General features: G+C 41.4%; 1 protein-coding gene and 1 long non-coding RNA gene across 2 annotated transcripts in view; one reads left to right on the top strand and one right to left on the bottom strand.

The window, feature by feature from the left end:
* LOC122564482 overlaps positions 1-20,210 on the bottom strand; it is a 34,612-nt gene that overhangs the window by 12,593 nt on the left and 1,809 nt on the right. The window lies entirely within an intron of this gene.
* Positions 11,618-14,415, top strand: LOC122564481 (C-C chemokine receptor type 4-like). The gene is made up of 2 exons (XM_043719434.1): positions 11,618-12,140; positions 12,422-14,415. The coding sequence occupies exon 2, from the start codon at positions 12,433-12,435 to the stop codon at positions 13,504-13,506; it is 1,074 nt and encodes a 357-aa protein (XP_043575369.1). The 5' UTR covers positions 11,618-12,140; positions 12,422-12,432; the 3' UTR covers positions 13,507-14,415.

Below are 20,210 nucleotides of genomic sequence, written 5' to 3'. Positions count from 1 at the left end.
AACTTAATTTGAAAAGATAATTATCTGCTGCCTTTTACTCTGCAGTATTTTACCAATGCAGGCACAATAGATATGGAGCTATACTTCAAATTTCTTTATAGAGTGCTCTTCAATCAAGAAAACTGATTTCATCATTGAAACTTCCTGTGTTTTGTTTCAGTCATTTCAGCCAGGAATACACAGTGCAGCCCACATAAGGCACAGTATTTCAACCTTTAAGAGGCAAAGTGTTTCTGAATGAATCTAACTTTGGCTTTAACACAGCTTCATGTGGGAAAGCATGTCTTGCTTAAAGTTGTTTCACATAAGATCAGAATTTTTAATGGTGGCATCCTTGATTTAAAGTGAGGTCACTATGTACATATACAACCTATCTCAAAGTTGAACTAAATTGAGTAACTCTTAAGTCATGTGTGAAGATAAAACCACCCTGAAACTAAGATAGAACTGATGGATTTTTCGTATGATATATTTGAAGAGGGGGCTGAATATCGCTACTAGATAAATACAATGACAAAACAGACAGTTGCGGTCTGGTACATTTTATTTAGAGAAATAGATAGGCCACATACTTCTCAGAAATAAATGTTCAAACTGCATTCACTGACAGAGTAAGCTAGAGCTAAAAGTAATGGCATGGGTGAATAACGTTGTAAAAACATCAAAGAAACAACTCAGTTTTTTTAAGTATAAACACTGTCCCTCAGTATGGCTGAAAGGCCATCTGTCTAATCTATTGTTCTCACCTCCCCTGCCATTCCCAGCAATGTAATACAGTTCCCCTTATTCTCATCTTTACTCCACCAACCTCTGTTTACAATGGATTATCCTTCACCTTTAGCATAGTGCTGCTACTTAACAAATCTTCCTCACCCTCTCAATGTTCAAATGATATCATTCCCTCCATAATGCCCTGCTCCACTTCTCTACCATCTCCAATATTCCAACTCTTTTTCATGACACTGTTCTATTTAAATATGGGAAATATAGCACTTTCTTTTCTACCTTCTCTTTTCTCACTATCCAAGGCCCCAAATACTTTTTCCAGCTGCTCACAATGATTTGTGGGATAATGTTTTCAAGGAATATAATATAACTGCTGCTCACAGTGTGGTCTCCACAGGTGGACTGAATAATCTACTCGCAACGTACATCCATGCAGTCTGCAAGCATGATCTCAAATGTCCAGTGGCCTGCCATTCTAATTCCCCACTTTGCTCTCACATTGACATCTCTGTCCAGTGAAGCTCAACACAAGCTCAAGGAACAAGATGTCAGCATTTGTATGGGCATTTTAAAGCCTTCTGGGCTCTACATTGCAATAACCCCAAAGTGATCTCATGCTCTGTGCAGCTTTTGCTTTTAATTTTGCTTTTCTTTTTGATCAACAGTCATTTATCTTTCTGCCGTTCACATCTTCCCCGGACACGTCTCCCATTCATGCTCCCTTTGGCCTTGCACCATTTAAACTTATGACATTTGCCATCTCCAAGCTTCCACCTTATTACAGACCTTCCCTTTAATCTCCCACCATCATTCCCAATTCATTCCTTAATTGCAGTAGATTCAGTATACGTCAACTGCTAAATCTTTGAATAAGAAACAGAAGTATCCAGAAGAAATGAAAATCAGGTAGAATAAAGCAACTATTTTCACTTAACACAAGTTTAAAGATTCTGAAGCATATAGAAAACTGCAATACTATAATCCCAGCAGCACTTCTTTATAATATTCAAACACCAGATAGAATTCCTTCTTTCTCACACAGCCAGCTGAACACACCTGTGGTTTCAACCCACAGTTTGGAAAATCTAATTGCCTGTTTCTTGAGTCTTCACACCTTCATAAAACTGAACATAGACTTTCTCAGCTTCAAAGTTTTAACTAAAACCAAACTCCCTACATCGAAGTAACCTATTTGTTAGTATTTCTATTTTTTCCTTTCTTTAGGACCAACTGTCTTACACAACAAACTTCAGTCAAGAGTCAGGGATGTCTCGGATCGAGTCTACAGGATTCTTAAGGGGGAGGGAGAGCAGCCAGAAGTTATTGGTACACATCGCTATCAACTGACAAAGATAGGGAAAGGGATGAGGACCTGAAAAGTGAGTATAGGTTGGAAACTAAAAGGCAGAATGAGCAGAGTAGTAATCACAGGATTGCTACCAGTGTGACGGGCTAGTGAGGCCAGGAACAGAGAGCAAGTGCAGATGAACATATGGCTACAGGGCTGGTGTAGGAGGGAGGATTCAGATATGTGGATCATTGGGATACCTTCTGGAGAAGGTGGGACCTGTACAAAGAGGAGGGGCACCAATATCCTGGGCAGGAGGTTTGCTAGAGAACTTCGGGAGAGTTTAAACTGGATTGGCAGGGAGTTGGGAAATGGAGCTACGGATCAGAGGATGGGGTAGCTGGTGAACAGGCAAATACAGCGTGCAGAGAGTCTGTGAGGAGGGATAGGCACTTAACAGGGCAAAGTTGCAGTCAGTGTGAAAGGTTGAAGTGTGTCTATTTTAATGCGAGAAATGTTAGGGATAAGGGTGATGAACTTAGAACATGGATTAGTACTTGGACTATGATGTTGTGGCCATTACAGAGACTTGGATGTTACATGGGCTGGAATAGTTATTGAATGTTCAAGGGTTTAGATGGTTCAAAAGGAAAGACAAGGGAGGTAAAAGAGGTGCAGGAGTGGCATTGCTAATCAGAGATAGTGTAACAGCTGCAGAAAGGGAGGTCATTGAGGAGGGTTTATCTGCTGGGTCAGTATGGGTGGAAGTCAGAAACAGGAAAGGAGCAGTTACTTTATTGGGAGTTTTCTACAGGTACCTCAATAGCAACAGAAACACCGAGGAGCAGATTGGGAGGCAGATTGTGGAAAGGTGCAGAAGTAACAGGGTTGTTGTCATGGGTGACTTTAACTTCCCTCATATTGATTTGAACCTCCTTAGTTCCAATAGTTTGGATGGAGCAGTTTTTGTCAGGTGTGTCCAGAAAGGGTTCCTGATGCAATATGTAGATAGGTCGACTAGAGGGGAGGCCATATTGGATTTGGTGCTTGGCAACAAACCATGCCAGGTGTCAGATCTCAGGGGACAGCATTTCAATCACAACTCCCTGACCTTTACTATACTCATGGAGGGGAATAGGAGCAGACGATACGGCAAGAATTTAATTGGAGGAGGGGGAATTACAATGCTATTAAGCAGGAACTGGGTCGCCTAGATTGGAAACAAATGTTCTCAGGAAAATGCAAAACAGAAATGTGGACGTTGTTTAGGGAGCTCTTGCTAAAAGTGCTGAACAGGTTTGTCCCACGGAGGCAAGGAAGGGATAGTAGGGTGAAAGAACCTTGAGTGACAAGGGATGTAGAACATCTAGTCAAGAGGAAGAATGAAGCTTATTTAAGGTTGAGGTGGCAATGATCAGACAGGGCTCTAGAGGGTTACAAGGTAGCCAGGAAGGAACTGAAGAATGGGTTTAGGAGAGCTAGAAGGGGACATGAGAAAGCTTTAATGGGTCAGATTAAGGAAAACCCTAAGGTATTTTATACTTATGTGAGGAATAAGAGGATTGCAAGCGTGAAGGTAGGGCCGATCAGGGATAGTGGAGGAACCGTGTGCCTGGAGTCAGAGGAAGTAGAGGAGGTCCTTATTGTATACTTTGTTTCAGTATTCACTACTGAGAGGGACCTTGATGTTTCTGAGGACAGCATTAAACAGACTGATATGATGTTAAGAAGGATGATGTACTGAAAACTTTGGAAAACATGAGGATAGATAAAACCCCTGGGCCAGCTGGGATATACCTTAGGTTACTACAGCAAGCAAGGGGAGAGATTTCTACTGTGCCTTTGGCTTTGATCTTTGTGTCTTCAGTGTCAACGGGAATAGTGCCAGATGATTGGAGGGTGGAGAATGTGATTCCCTTGTTCAAGAAAGGGAATAAGGATAATCCTGGGAATCACAGACCAGTCAGTATTATGTATGTGGTGGGCAAATTACTGGAGAGGATTCTGAGAGACAGGATTTATGATTACTTGGAAAACTATATTTTGATTTGAGATAGTCAGCATGGCGTTCTGAGAGGCAGGTCCTGCCTCACAAACCTTATTGAATTATTTGAGGGTGTGACAAAACATATTGATGAATGTAGAGCAATAGATGCAGTGTACATGGAATTTAGCAAGGCTTTTGATAAAGATGCCCATGATAGGCTCATTCAGACAGAAAGGAGGCATTGGATACAGGGAAACTTGTCTCTCTTGATACAGAATTCGCTGGTCCATAGAAGACAGAGGTAGTAGATGGAAACTATTCAGCCTGGAGATTGGTGACCAGTAGTGTTCTGCAGGAATCTGTTCTTGGACCTCTGCTCTTTGTGATTTTTATAAGTGGCTTGGATGAGGAAGTGGAAGGGTGGGTTAGTAAGTTTGCCAATGACACGAAGGTGAGTGGAGTTGTGGATAGTGTGGAGGGTTGTTGTGGGTTGCAATGGGACAGGATGCAGAGCTGGGCAGATGAAGCTCAACCTCGAAAACTGTGAAGTGATTCATATTGGAAGGTCAAATTTGAATGCAGAGCAGGGTTAAAGTCAGGTTTCTTGGCAGAGTGGAGGAACAAAGGGATCTTGGGGTCCACATCCACAGATCCCTCAAAGTTGTGTGATGAAGCTCCTCCTTTAACAAGGTTATCCAGTCCTTGACTTTTTTTTTCAGAGAGGTCGTAAATGACACAGACTCTGAAAAGTCTGGAGGTTGAAGGGTTTTAGGGCCAATTTGATAATTGCTAACAGATACTGCCTCAGGCAGAAGGCTTTCAAGTGTGTTTAAAAAAAAGAACACTTGTACAATGAAAGGGGAGTTGCCAGTGCTCCCAGCTCAGCCTTTCTCTGGTGTGGTTTGGATTTTAGAGGTAGTGTGGAAAAACTGCTGAACTCAAAGAAGCAGGTCCAGGTTGGTGCTCTCTATATGACTCCTCTCCTGTAAGACCCTGTGTTTGATTTTATTGTATGTGCCAAGGGGTGTTTAAGGGGATTGTTGCAAGTATTTGGAACAGCATCATTAAGTTGAGATAATCTATTTCACATAGGATGTTATTCTGTATTCTGTTTTCTATTGCTTGAGTTTCATTCAGTAATCCTGTAAATAAATTGTTTTGTTTAAAACTAAGTGGTTTGACCTGTGGCATTTCTCCTGGAATAACTGTTTTACACCTGCTTGAAACAGCTGGCAAAGGTGGGGTCTGAAATGTTTTGAGGGTGTCTGCCCTGGTCCATGACAGTTACCACCCAGGATGATAGGGTTGTTAAGAAGGCGTATGGTGTGTTGGCTTTCATTAGCAGGAGGATTGACTCCAAGAGCCACAAGATTATGCTGCAACTCTGTAGAGGCCTGGTTAGACCACACTTGGAATATTGTGTTCAGTTCTGGTCACCTCATTATAGGAAGGATGTGGAAGATTTACAGAGGGTGCAGAGGAGATTTACCAGGATGTTGCCTGGACTGGAGGGCATATCTTATGAAGAAAGATCAAGGGAGCTAAGGCTTTTCTCATTGGAGTGAAGAAGGATGAAAGGTGATTTGATAGCGGAGTACAAGATGAGGCATAGATAGAATGAACAGAGACTTTTGTCTGAAGGCGGAAATGTCTAACACGAGGGGGCATAATTTTAAGGTGATTGGAGGAAGGTTATGGAGAGATGTCAGAGGTAGGTTCTTTACACAGAGAGTGGTGGGTGAGTGGAATGCACTGCCAGTGGTGGTAGTAGAGTCAAATACATAGGGACATTTAAGCAACTCTTGGATAGGCACATGGATGATAGTAAAATGAAGAGTATGTACGTTAGTTTCATCCTACAATAAGATAAAAGGTTGACACAACATCAAGGGCCAAAGGTCCTGGACTGTGCTGTACTGTTTATGTTCTATGTTCCAAGACAACTATGAAATTGCCAAAATGAAATCCAAAAGCATTTTCCAAGCAATCTGTACTTCCCCTGAGCCAACAAAAAAATCAATTGTCCAGAACTTTGCAAACAACAGGCCTAATTCACTTCTGTTTACTTTACTTGCTTGTAGCAGCTCTTCTAATGAAAACAAGTTCCCATTAATCCCAAAAATTACTTCTTTCAGACTGCTTTATAAAAATTAATCAATATGGCTATGGAAATGCTTACAAGTTAATTAATAATCCTTTTCACATACACCAAATCCCATATGCCACTAGTTCAAAATCCAGTCATCCAAAAACTTTATATTTGTCATATACCTTACATAATGTACATGTAACATTTTTTATCACTTTGGAAGACTCACTCATCTATTGTACACTGTTCTGAAGATGAGTCCAGAGGCTGCTTTCACATGACATATTTTGTCTGGAGCATTTGCTTCAGGGTGGATCCCTCCTTCTTCCTTTGTCACGTCAGTACTTAGCCAACAATAAGTGGAAGGTGGCATTGTGGTATTATCACAGAGGTAGATATCCTGAGGGTAGACTCCTGCTCTTGAGACATAGGTTTAATGCCTAATATGGTCGTTGGTGGAATTCAAATGAGATTGATACATTTGAAATTGAAAGCTATTTCAGTAATAGTGTCATGAACTAGAATTAATCATAAAAACATAGCTGGTTCGCTAATTCCCTATAGGGAAGGAAATCTGCCACCCTTACCTGGCTTGCGTTTGACTGCAGATCCACAGCAATGTGGTTCTCTCTGAAATAGCCAAGAACTCTATTCAGTTTAAGGGTATTCAGGGATGGGCAATAAATGCTGACCTTGCCAGTGATACCCACATACCATGAAAGAATATAGTAAAAGCAATGTGTTCATAGATCACAGTTCAATTTGAGAAGTTATCAGATGTCATGTTTAGCTTGATACTAGGTTTGAACCTCCTTACGTAGGAAGATTCATTTATCATCACGTGCAACCTGTTCTGTGTCGTACATTCCTATTGATGTTCGACATCACCTACCCGGGAAAAAGTAAGGACTGCAGATGCTGGAGACTCAGAGTTGATAAAGCGTGGTGCTAGGAAAGCACAGCAGGTCAGGCAGCATCTGAGGAGAAGAGTCGACGTTTCTGGCACAACCCTTCTTCAGGATTGGGTGAAACATTGACTCTCTTGCTTCTCGGATGCTGCCTAACCTGCTGTGCTTTTTCCAGCGCCATGCTTTATCAACTCCATCATCAACCCCCTGGCCTGATTGATGCCATACATTGATTTATAAGGGAAGTACAACCCTAAACACGATCTGTGTTTCTGAGCTGAAAGATAAAGATCAACTAATGTCAATATTGACCAAAACATGTGTTTATTAGCGGATCAAATATCGAGTTGATTTATACACCATGTGAGAGCCTAAACATGCATTTTGGTGTCAATAAAATGAAATCCTCTTAAATGCCACAATCTACAGTACATTTCTAACTTCTTCCAATTTTGAAGAAATACCACGACATGAAAGTGAACTCTGATTCTATATCCCCACATGCTGCTAGACCTGTGGAGTATTTTCAGCATTTCCAGCATCATTGGAACCATATTGTACTTGTATCCATCTTTGGCTTATCCATCCTTGGAGGACTGGGAACAAGTTTTAATCTCCGTAAGATGACAAAGTTACAGAGTCACTGGTAAAGTTGCAAAGATTGAATAGAATGATAGCAAAACTGAGAGGTGACAACCAGGAGGGAAGGAATGTAAAGTTGCATACTTCTCTTGTAACAAGTGATCCCTTTTTCAATAGCAATGGCTGAATTCTGCAGGTAGGTGGGGATGTTGGATGCTCGTAGGGCGATGGACAGTAGTGAGCCAAGTGGGTTGGTGTGTATGATGTCAGGTGGGAAGGATATGAGATGGGCGGGTTAATTTAATTTAGTAATTACACAGGAGATGGAGCAGGTTTTAATCATTTAACTTTTCCCAGATAACTAGTAAGCTTACATGTGTAAGTGTATACCAATTCCAAGATGCGCTGCAGGAATTCACCAAAGACCCTTGGACAGCACCTTCCAAATCCATGACTACTTCCATGTAAAAGGACAAGGGCAACAGATAGATAGCTGCTCAACATGCTGACTTAGAAATATATCACTGTTCCTTCAGTGGGTTAAAACCTAGATTTCCCTCCCTAGACACAAGCAAACTAGTGAAACGGACAGATATATTACAGACGAATTGATGAAATTTGGAAGGAAAAGTGAGGAGAGGTGATATAAATATTATAATTCAACAGGCGTTCGGGGCAGAGAATAGAGATGCCGAAATCCTGGCACAAAGCAGGTCAGGTTCCTGTGGCTTCCTGTCTGAAGCTTAACATGGTCAATCATTTCCATTTTCTGGATTAGTGGTGCTGGAAGAGCACAGCAGTTCAGGCAGCATCTGAGGAGCAGTAAAATGGACGTTTTGGGCAAAAGCCCTTCATCAGGAAGGGCTTGATGAAGGGCTTTTGCCCGAAACGTCGATTTCCCTGCTCCTCGGATGCTGCCTGAACTGCTGTGCTCTTCCAGCACCACTAATCCAGAATCTGGTTTCCAGCATCTGCAGTCATTGTTTTTACCTAATCATTTCCATTTATTCATTCATGGGATGTGGGCATTACTAACTTGGCCAACATTTCTTACTCATCCCTAATTACCCAGGAAGAGGCATTTTGCTAAGGCAAACAAGGGTAGGATTATACAGTTAACGGTAGGGTCCTGGGGAGTGTGTTGAATAGGGAGACCTATGATTCAGGTACATAGTTCTTTGAAAGTTGTGTGACAGGTAGACAGGGTTGCAAAGAAAGTGTTTAGTATGCTTGCCTTCACTGTTCAGACCATTGAGTATCGGAGTTGGGTCATCATGTTGTAGTTGTATAGGTTTTAGTGCCGCCATTTTTGGAACACTTATCCATATTAAAGAAAAGGAAGTGCTGGAGGTCTTAAAATATATAAACGTGGATGAAACCCCAGGACATGATCAGGTATATCCAAGGATGTTGTTGAAAGCTAAGGAAGAAAGTGTGGGGTCCAGAACAGAGATACAGCCATGGGTGAGGTGCTAGAGAAGTGGACAATGGTTAATGTTATTTTTTTTTAGAAAGGGTGCGAGGAGAAGTTTGAGAACTATTGACTGGTGACTCTGGCATCAGTGGTGCAATAGTTGTTGGAGGGGACTCTGAGAGATAAGATTTACATGCATTTGGAGAGGCAAGGACAGTTTAGGGATAGTCAGCATGGTTTTATGCATGTGAGCGACATTTGGGATTGGGTTGATAAATGGCAACATTCACAGAAACTCAACAGGACTGCCTCCATACATGCCCTGGTCATTAAAGTAGGTCAGATGCTGGTAACTCTGTGGCAATTGACTCACAGCTTGAATCCCACAGAGCATTTCTTCCATCCACAAGACATAAATCAGGATTATGGTGAAATAAGTTTTCCTCAGATGGTGATGGCTAGCACGAGGGGACATGTCTTTAAATTGAGGGGTGACAGGTATAGGACAGATGTCAGAGGTAGTTTCTTTCCTCAGAGAGTTGTAGGCCATGGAACACACTGCCTGCAACAGTAGTAGACTCACCAACTTTAAGGGCATTTAAATGGTCACTGGATAAACATACGGATGAAAATGCAATAGTGTTGGTTTGATGGACTTCAGATTGGTTCCACAGGTCAATGCAACATTGAGGGCCAAAGAGCCTGTACTGCGCTGTAATGTTCTATGTACTCAGCACTGGCCTGGATCAGTGAACTCCAAAAATACCCCAGAGACTCGACAGCATTCACCCTCTTCGTTATTAACTCCCTTCACCCTTGGGGTGCAGACTGGCAGCAGTATGTACTATCTACAAGATGCCCTGCAACTCCTCACCCAGGGCTTCTTCAGCAAGATATTCCAATCCTGTGAGCTCTACCTACTGGAAGGACAAGGGCAGACGTTACATGGGAACATGACCTTCTGTGAATTACCCTCCAAGCCAACACAACCGCGTTACTTGAAACAACAAATCTCTGTTCCTTCACCGTCTCTGGGTCAAAATCCAGGAACTCCCTCCCTAACTGCAGTGTGGGTGAACATACGTGAACATGGACTTCAGTAGCTCATGAAAGTGACTTTCCCCCACCTTCTCCAGTGCAAGAAAAGAGCAATCAGTGCTGCCCTAACCCCCATATTCCTGAGGGGATATTAAAGGATAAGGAGAGTGATGCCTTGGAATAATGATGTGACCGCGGCCTGGCATGGAGATTGTAAAAAAGCGAGAGCCACTGTGCTAAGAGCATCCATTTACACCCATTTACCAGCAGTTCAGGGGTTACATACAATCCACATGTCAGCTCTTTCCTGTTCAAATCCTCCCCCAGCATTGGTGCAACGAGTCTTTATAATGCCTTCAGTTTAAAACCTAATGGTCAAACCTCTGAAGTTTTCCTGCTGATTTGGGAAGGAAGTTCAGGAAACTGAGGAAGAGTGCTAAAACAGCAATTAGTGACCATGATTTGGATGTGCTGGTATTGGACTGGGGTGTACAAAGTTAAAAATCACCAGATTATAGTCCAACAGGTTTGTTTGAAAGCACTAACTTTCAGAGTGCTGCTCCTGCATCAGGGGACTGTGAAGAATAAGATTGTAAGACACAGAATTTACAGCAAAAGTTTACAATATGATGGAACTGAAATTATATATTGAAAAAGACCTGGATTGTTGTTAAGTCTCTCATCTTTTAGAATGACCATGTTGGTTTCAATTCTTTCATATGTAAATCGCAAAACGTTTTAAAGTTACATTCTCAAGTGAACTTTAACAATTGGTGTACAAATTCACCCCACAAACCTGTATGTGTATGTGTGCGTGTGCGTGAACACACCTACACATATAAGTTTGTGGTGTGTATTTGTACTTGCAGAAATACATTTTACTTTGCTCAAATACTGTGTGAGTCCATGTAAGATTCTGTAAATCCGTTTCTTAGATTAGAATCAGTCTGACCATTGTGGCACAGACAGTCTCACAGACAGGGCAGCTCATACCTTCAATGCATTATCTGGGCTGACATGACATATAAATTCTGTGTCTTACAATCTTATTCTTCACAACCACCTGATGAAGGAGCAGCGCTCCGAAAGCTAGTGCTTCCAAATAAACCTGTTGGGACTATAACCTGGTGTTGTATGGTTTTTCACATCAAAGTGACCAGATATCAGAATCCTTCATGCAGTCTGCATTCTAGTCACAAATACCAATTCAAGAAGTGAGAAAATTGTTCTCCAGCCATTACATAATAATCTGCATTAATTCACTCATTATTTAAGGCACAAAGCACACGATACACTGCAAAAGTGGCAATTTGTAAACCACTGACCCCACCTCCCGTGTCTGAAACAATCTAAATAAACGTTCTAAAATTTTACCTTCCACTTCATCTCACGTTGAAGGACAGATTTCCTTTCACCCGCACAACTCTAGTCCAGTTTCATCATGACAGGGTGTACTCCTTTAATTCCTTCCACAATTATTTCTGTGACGATATTAAATGGTACCATTCTGGGGCTGCAAGCAGGCAGAGGCCTGGAGCTGTTTGTGCACAAATGTTTGAAGATACCTGGACAATTGAAGGAAGCAGGTGAGAATGTATGTGGGATTTGGAGCTTTGTAAACAGAGGCAAAGAGAACAAAGCCAAGAAGCTATTCCAAATCCATGGGAAACATGGCTTCATATTTGAACCTTTGGGGAGCCTGGCTGTAAGATTGGAATGGGAGGGGAGGGAGAGGGTCCGGGGAATGGGCAAAGCAAAGATTTACCTTATGATTCAGGGATGAGCAAGTACAAACATTTGGATAGATCAGGGAAGCTGTCCTGTTCTCATTGAATCAGAGAAGGTGAAGCTATAAAAATCATGAAATTTTAAAGAGAAATAAAGAGAATATTTTTTAGTGGCTGAGGGGGGTTTCATAACAAGAGGGTAAACATTATAAGGTGATTGGCAATTCAGTCAGACAGGAAATGTTGCACTTCCTCTTTGTCATTTTAAACCAATATCATCTTTCTAGTGAAAGACTGCAGCATTTAGTGCTCCGGCCATCATTTGGGTGGATATTGAGAGAATATATAATTGCCTGTCTGAAAGGAAATTAAGTATTGCTTGTAAGTAACTTTATTTTGATTTTTTTTTGTCTGGAAGTTTTTCAAAGACCTTATTAATTAGTGAACGTTATTAATGTAACGCATCTGAAGAATTAATTCTCCCATTTCAGTGTGTTGGCCTTTCTAACTAAAATATATTGAAACATCATATTCCTGGTTATCACTGTTACTAGCCAGGACGAATTGAAGATTCACCAAATAGTTACATCGCTCTGAAACCTCAACTGCCTTTGAACTAATTCAGTGATAACTGTCACTTACTGCTCTTTGTTTCCCTCTAGTTTATGGAAAGATGGATCACAGGATGAACACAACTGAAAATCTGTTCAGCACGTTCAGTGACTACAATTATGACTACGGAGAACAGTTTGCTCCATGTGATACGCAATCTGCAAAAACATTTGGTGCAACCTTCCTGCCAGTCCTGTACTCCCTCGTGTTTCTCTTTGGTCTACTAGGGAACACACTTGTGTTGTGGGCTGTTTTAAAACATAGACGTCTTAAGAAATTAACAGATATTTACCTTTTAAATTTGTCGTTATGTGACTTGCTGTTTGTGACTACACTTCCTTTCTGGGCATATTATGCTGCAAAGCAATGGATTTTTGGAGAAGCCTTTTGCAAGATTGTTTCTGCTGCTTATGAGCTTGGCTACAATGGTGGCACAATGTTCATAATCTTGATAACTGTAGACCGCTACCTTGCAATTGTTCACGCTGTATTTTCGGTCAGGACTAGGACTGTTCGAAATGGGATCATTTCGAGTGTAGTGATGTGGTGTGTAGCTTTGGTTGCCTCATCTCCCACAATGATATTTAACAAAATTGAAAGAGTTGGGGAAAGATATGTTTGCCATACTTTCTTTCCACAGGGCAATGTTTCAAATTGGAATCTCTTCAACCTTTCCAAAGCCATTGTTTTGGGGTTTTGTGTTCCATTGGCTATCATGGTTTTCTGTTACACAAGAATAATTCAAACCCTGCAAAAAAACAGAAGCTATAAGAAACACAGGGCTATCAAATTAATATTTACTGTTGTCATTGTGTTTTTTGTATTTTGGACACCGTACAATGTTGTGATGTTGCTGGAGTCATTGAGAGAACAGAATGTTTTAACTGGCTGTGAGTTCCGAATACATCTACTGATTGCCCAGCAAGTAACTGGATCCATCGCATTTGTACACTGCTGTTTAAACCCCATCATTTATGCATTTCTGGGTGAAAAATTTCGATTCTATCTCCAAAGTCTTGTAAAAAGCTGTTTGCCCCCATCACTTAGATATAAAGCAGCTCTTCCTTTCAGTGATTTTACCTCTTCAATTCGTTCGCAATCCTCTGCTGATCATGACTCATCCACTTTCATCTAGCTCAGTATTCAAATGTTTGAGTAAAATGTGGAAATGCCTGTAAATAGATATGTATATATACTCCGTTCTCTTGTTTGTTCAAAATGTTTGCTGCTTTCCAACTTTGTCAAAGCATAAAATCAACTGAAACCTAAGTCTGGAACTGACGCATTTATTTCAACCATGATTTACTTAAAGAGTTGCCTGACAGTTCAGTGCAATAGCTGTTGACAATATTGAAACTGAGATGTACATTTGCCGAAAAGGAGGGTACATAGTTCTTGGAGTCAAATGCAGAACTTGAATAGTCGAATAGATGGAGCTGAGAGCTCACTAAAAATAGCAACATGGGCTAATAAGGCCATTAAAAAAAAGCTTAATTTCTTGATGAATAGAAGAAAAAAAACAAGACGCATTGCATTTGTATAGAACAGCTATTCTCAATGGGCACTAAATGGCCCCCTTAGGGGCCCTGGCACATTTGAAGGGGGTTACAGACTGAAAATGTGGGAAGGGGAACCCCTGGGGTTTATGGAGGCTCTGGTAACTGAACCGATGAAATATCCAAGCAACAACCTTCTTTGGAGTCAATAGCTTCCCTCCTGGGTAGTTTCCTTGACAAAATACAGGAACAGAATTGATATTGCAACAAGAGGTGACCTCCAATTGTCATTGTCCGATTTGGAGCCTGATATCATGAAACTTGCAGAAAAGCACCAAGCTCAAGGATGGCATTGGGCCTGATAAATGTTTAATTTCATACAGTCTTTTTAAAGTTTTGTCCAGTATGTCAGAATGTTCAAGTTTTCCTGGTGTTCAATAATAAATGATTTTCTGTCTATCTGTTTGTGTTGTATCCCTATTTGAAAGTGGGGCCCTGGAACCTGAGAAGAGCTCCTGACATCTACAGCAAGGGTATGGAATTGTGGTGGTGACCATTGCCGGTGTAAAATTCAGGCCTACATTATTTTCATTGACTTCTCTTAAAATCTAGGAGCAAAAACCAGCAACTTGGAAACTGACATCTTTAGTTTCATTATTTTCTCTATTTAGTTTCACTTTGTTTGCATTATGTCTAAAAGGTTCCTGCCTTGAGTTATTATTGCATTTTCCTCATAGCCCCAGTACTTTATCCTAAGCTTCTCCTGCTGACTTGGAATGTGGGCTGCTTTTTGGTTGGTGCAAGTGTGAAACAGAGAAGACCCAGAGCAGGTTCACATATTGCCTGGGTTGAGAGTGGACCTGCAGTAAACTAGAAAGGGTGATTTGCATCGATTTTTGCAGTTAGCTCAGTCGTTAAGCAATGTGCTGTGTCCCATCCAAGGGAGGCATTACAGTTAAAAAGCCTTCATTGACTCGCTCAGTAAGTCATTTTTAATGGCTGTGGTTCCAGTCTCTGTCTGCACACTGAGCCCTGGAACTCTTGTGCTGCCGATGGGGAAATGCTGGTTGTCAGGGAGGTGTGACAGGACACTGCCATCATTTCCTGGTCTAGCCTACATGTGACTCCTGACCCATAGCAATGTGGTTGACTCTTAATCCTGGGAAATTAAGGATGGGCAATAAATGATGGCCTAGACAGCGATTCCCACATCTCATGCTGAACTTTTTAAAAAAACTCTTGTATGGTGAAGTGGGAGGCCACTGAACCATTTTCTCATGGTTTCTTTGCCCATCTTGATCTTCCTTCTTTGATTTTCTATACTCTTGCTATTCCTTTTTCCTCTTCCCCTCGACTGTGCCCCCCGATCTCCCTCTTTACTGTTCTCTTATCTCTTTGCCAGCATCTCTCCTCTCCTCCCTCTCTCACCCTTAAACCCAATGTACTTTAAATCCACTGAACTGCTTGACTTATAGACCGCATTTAGTCCTGATTACCTCTGAAGTACATATTACTAAGGCTGATCGGTGTCACATTCAGTTGAGTTCTCCCTTTATGGCAAATTTGACTCGAACTTTCTCTGAGTCAGAACGACTTTTTAAACTGGTGGGCGAGACCTGATTCAGGGATCCTCGACCACATTCCCAGGGGTTTCTGATTTTCAAGCCTATGAGTTGTGTTGGGGATTTCAGGTCACAAAGCTGCATCTAACTTTCCCTAGTTGAGTCCTTTGCAGAGATAGGTACAACCTATTCCCTGCAATTTTTCACAGAATCAAGCTAGATTTATAAAGAGCCATCATTCACTGCACTTTAGATCATTTACATGACTGAATCATTAAAAGTAATTTCAAAAGATTCACTACACACTGTAGAGAAGCCATGAAACCTGCAGTGAAGATAGATGTACAAAAGAGCTTTTAATAACAAAAAAGTTTTTTTCTATTGCAGGATAATAAAATCATCCGTACCCTTTAAAGTTCCAATAGCTGAAACTACAGACATTTGAAACCTCTGAATCTTGCACAAATAAACGTTGTGAATTTGGCAGCAAAAATCAGACAATCAAGCAGGTGATCAGGTATTTCGAAAGAGTAATGAATATCCAGATGCTCAGCCAAGCCTAATTGTGCGTTTCTGATAGTCTGGGTCTGGTCTCCGAAATTCAGCTGTCTAAACCAAACTAGCATAACAAAAAGCTGTATACAATCACAGGCAGCATGGTGGCACAGTGGTTAGCACTGCTGCTGCACAGTGCTAGAGACCTGGGTTCCATTCCCACCTCAGGCAACTATTGGTATGGAGTTTGCACATTCTTCCTGTGTCTGTGTGGTTGCCTAGGTGAATTGCCCATAGTGTTTGGTGTAGGGGTCTGGGTGGGTTGCTCTTTAGAGGGTTGGTGTTAGGCCAAAGGGCCTGTTTCCACACTGTAAGAAATCTAAATTACTGACAGTCTTCTTGTATATACAAGTCTGTGAAAGCTTGTAAAATGTTATAATTAACTGTCTCTCTCTCTCAGTTGCAATGTTTTGGTACTGTCACTATAGTTACAACACTTCAATCTCCTTTTGAAATATCAGTTAGCATTTACTAATAAGTATCTCACTGCTGCTTCACTTTACACCTCCAAATTCCATTTACCTCATATAAGCTCATGATGCAATGTGAGAAATCTGAGTAAATGGTCAGGCCTAGGTGTGACTCCAGAACCACAGCAATGTGGTTGACACGGAACTACACTTTGGGTGATTAGGGATGGGCAATAAATGTTGGCTTAGTTAGCAATGCCCATGAATTCCCATGAATCAATAAAAAAAAAAGGAATCTACGCTTCTGTTCACAAAATCCAAGAGGCTGTTGTCTTTTCTTGTTACTTTTTAATCACTGAACTCCTGGGTCTCTCTTCAGTCTAATGTATTTATTGAACATTCTCATTCTCTCGTTGTGCTCTCAAATGCATTACTCAACAGATTTAATATTGTCTGTAATCTGTCTGCCTGCTCCACTAAACTATCTATGCTTCTGAATTTCCTCACCATTGTCAGTAGCCTGTTGTATTATTGGTCTGATCGATAAAGTTTGGACTTTGTGATTTGAGCAATCATTTGGAGCATGACTAAAATTAAAGTCAATGAGTTCAGGGAGAGTAATTCTCAAGCGCCTTGATTCAGGCATAGCAAACAGGAACAAAAACAGACATTGCTGGGAAAGCTCAGCAGATCTGGCAGTATCTGTGGACAGAAATCAAAGTTAACATTTCTTCAGAAGGGAAGGTTGTTCCCAATTGCTGGAACAGTGTGCTGTTTCTATTTGAACTTTGTCAACTTCACCCCTCACCTGAGGCCTGATGACCCTCTGGTTAAACTACACTCAATCATCTTTCCCTCTCTTTCCCTCCCTCTCTTTCCCTCCCTCTCTTTCCCTCTCTCTCTTTCCCTCTCTCTCTCTCCCTCTCTCTCTCTCTCTCTCTAATGAGATAGCAACCCCTAGAGTCTGGCAAGTATATGCTGACTTTACTTTTTACTTACTGTAGAGCAATTCCATCCTTTTATAGCCATGTATCTTTATGGTTTTGTATTTTTGTCTTTTTGACAGATTTTCTTTTCTTTTTCTTTGATTTATTTCTGTTCTGCTGAGATGCAGTTCTTGCACACTCCTCTATTAACATTGTCATGTCATCATTGTCCATTTCATTCAGCTGATCTTAATTTGCATTTGTTAAGTGATTTTTACACCCAATTGTCCTGATTAAGGTGACATGTTTGGCACAATTTTAGCTTCATCCCCCAAGTGATATATGCACTGTTGTTTAGCTCAGTGGGCTAGACAGCAGGCTTATAACATAGCATTGATGCCAACAGAATTGGTTTAATTCATGTACTACTAGCTGCAGATAACATGAAAGTCTCCTAGTCTCAGCTTCACCCCTTGCCTGAGGTGTGGTGACCTCAGATTAAACCACCACCAGTCATATCTCTCCAGTGAGAGAGTGGGACTATGGTGACTTTACCTTCAAGGCAAACCTACACAATAGTTTCCCATTGGTTTCTTCTTTGCTCGGAAAACTGCCCATTTAAAACAGAACTTTCACTTCAGTGCATATTTGCACAAAATATAACAAACTAACTTCTTCTTAAACCACATGTCTGTAGCTTTATCAGGTGTAATATCAGTTTGATAGAATTAATGCCAGAGAGCTTTGTGATGTTAAGAAAAGTACAAGCTGACAGGAATTGCTTCTGGTGCATACTGATAATGAACAGATCTTACTTGATAAGAAGCAACATAGAGAGGGTACAATTTTACCTTTGGAAATTCAGCAGAAAATAGTTAATGAAAACCAAATCTGGCAAATTAACAGGGAGCTGCATGGTTCTGACAAACCTATTTTGCCATGTTTACTCAATATCTCTTGGGAGCCTTACTATTGTCCAAACATTTCAATCAATTGAACCTATAGCAATCTCCCTGAGGTAACAGTGGCTGAAGGACCTGAACTTAAGAGAATTTATATTTGCCAGGAATTGGTGTTGGAGAGACTCTTAGGTCTAAAGGTTGATAAGTCCCCGGGGCCTGATGGTCTACATCCCAAGGTACTGAAGGAGGTGGCTCGAGAAATCGTGGATGCGTTGATGATTATTTTCCAGAGTTCGATAGATTCGGGATCAGTTCCTGCAGATTGGAGGGTGGCTAATGTTGTACCACTTTTTAAGAAAGGTGGGAGAGAGAAAGCAGTAAATTATAGACCAGTTAGTCTGACCTCAGTGGTGGAAAAGATTAGATTAGATTAGATTAGATTACTTACAGTGTGGAAACAGGCCCCTCGGCCCCACAAGTCCACACCGACCCGAAACAAAGAGTAGTGATAAACAGCTCTATTTTGGAATGGCAGGCAGTGACCAGTGGGGTACCGCAGGGATCAGTGCTGGGACCGCAGCTTTTTACAATATATGTTAATGATATAGAAGATGGTATTAGTAATAACATTAGCAAATTTGCTGATGATACTAAGCTGGGTGGCAGGGTGAAATGTGAGGAGGATGTTAGGAGATTACAGGGTGACCTGGACAGGTTAGGTGAGTGGTCAGATGCATGGCAGATGCAGATTAATGTGGAAAAATGTATGGTTATCCACTTTGGTGGCAAGAACAGGATGGCAGATTACTACCTAAATGGAATCAATTTAGGTAAAGGGACAGTACAAAGAGATCTGGGTGTCCTTGTACACCAGTCAATGAAGGTAAGCATGCAGGTACAGCATGTAGTGAAGAAGGCTAATAGCATGCTGGCCTTCATAACAAGAGGGATTGAGTATAGAAGCAAAGAGGTTCTTCTGCAGCTGTACAGGGCCCTGGTGAGACTACACCTGGAGTACTGTGTGCAGTTCTGGTCTCCATATTTGTGGAAAGACATTCTGGCTATGGAGGAAGTGCAGCTTAGGTTCACGAGGTCAATAACTGGAATGGCGGGACTACCTTACGCTGAAAGACTGGAGCGACTGGGCTTGTATACCCTTGAGTTTAGAAGACTGAGAGGGAATCTTATTGAGACATATAAGATTACTAAAGGATTGGACACTCTGGAGGCGGAAACATGTTTCTGCTGATGGGTGAGTGCCAAACCAGAGGACACAGCTTAAAAATACAGGGTAGACTATTTAGGACAGAGATGAGGAGAAACTTCTTCACCCAGAGTGGTGGGTGTGTGGAATGCTCTGCCCCACAGGGCAGTGGAGGCCCAGTCTCTGGATTCATTTAAGAAAGAGTTGGATAGAGCTCTCAAGGATAGTGGAATCAAGGGTTATGGAGATAAGGCAGGAACAGGATACTGATTAAGGATGATCAGCCATGATCATATTGAATGTTGGTGCAGGCTCGAAGGGCAGAATGGCCTACTCCTGCACCTATTGTCTATCCTTTGGAGGACAGTTCCAGATTTTCACCATGTTTTCTGTAAAGAGGTATTCTCAGACTCTCCTCCTAAATGACATAGCTCAGATTTTAGGATTGTACCGTCTTTTTCAAGAGGTCACCCCAGCTGAGGAAATCGTTTCTCAGGGTCTTTCCTATTCAATTTCTGATCTCCTACCTTATAGCCATTTGTAGCTTCTTTTCAAAGCTCACCCAGCTGACTGGATTTCAATCTTCCATTCCAGTTTTATGAGCCTTTTAATTTAGCTTGATGCAGTCTTTTTCCTCATTATTCACTGCAGTGCATTAACTACACAGGTAGAACTTTTGCCCTGTAGCACAGCTGTAAAGGACATGTTGCTGGCACAGTGGTTAGCACCGCTACTTCACAGCGCCAGGAACCCAGATTCAATTCCAGCCTCAGGCAAACATATG

The sequence above is a fragment of the Chiloscyllium plagiosum genome, chromosome 29 (assembly GCF_004010195.1).
Source record: "Chiloscyllium plagiosum isolate BGI_BamShark_2017 chromosome 29, ASM401019v2, whole genome shotgun sequence".
In the NCBI taxonomy this organism is placed as follows: domain Eukaryota; kingdom Metazoa; phylum Chordata; class Chondrichthyes; order Orectolobiformes; family Hemiscylliidae; genus Chiloscyllium; species Chiloscyllium plagiosum.
This window is presented reverse-complemented; position numbering and strand designations above follow the sequence as displayed.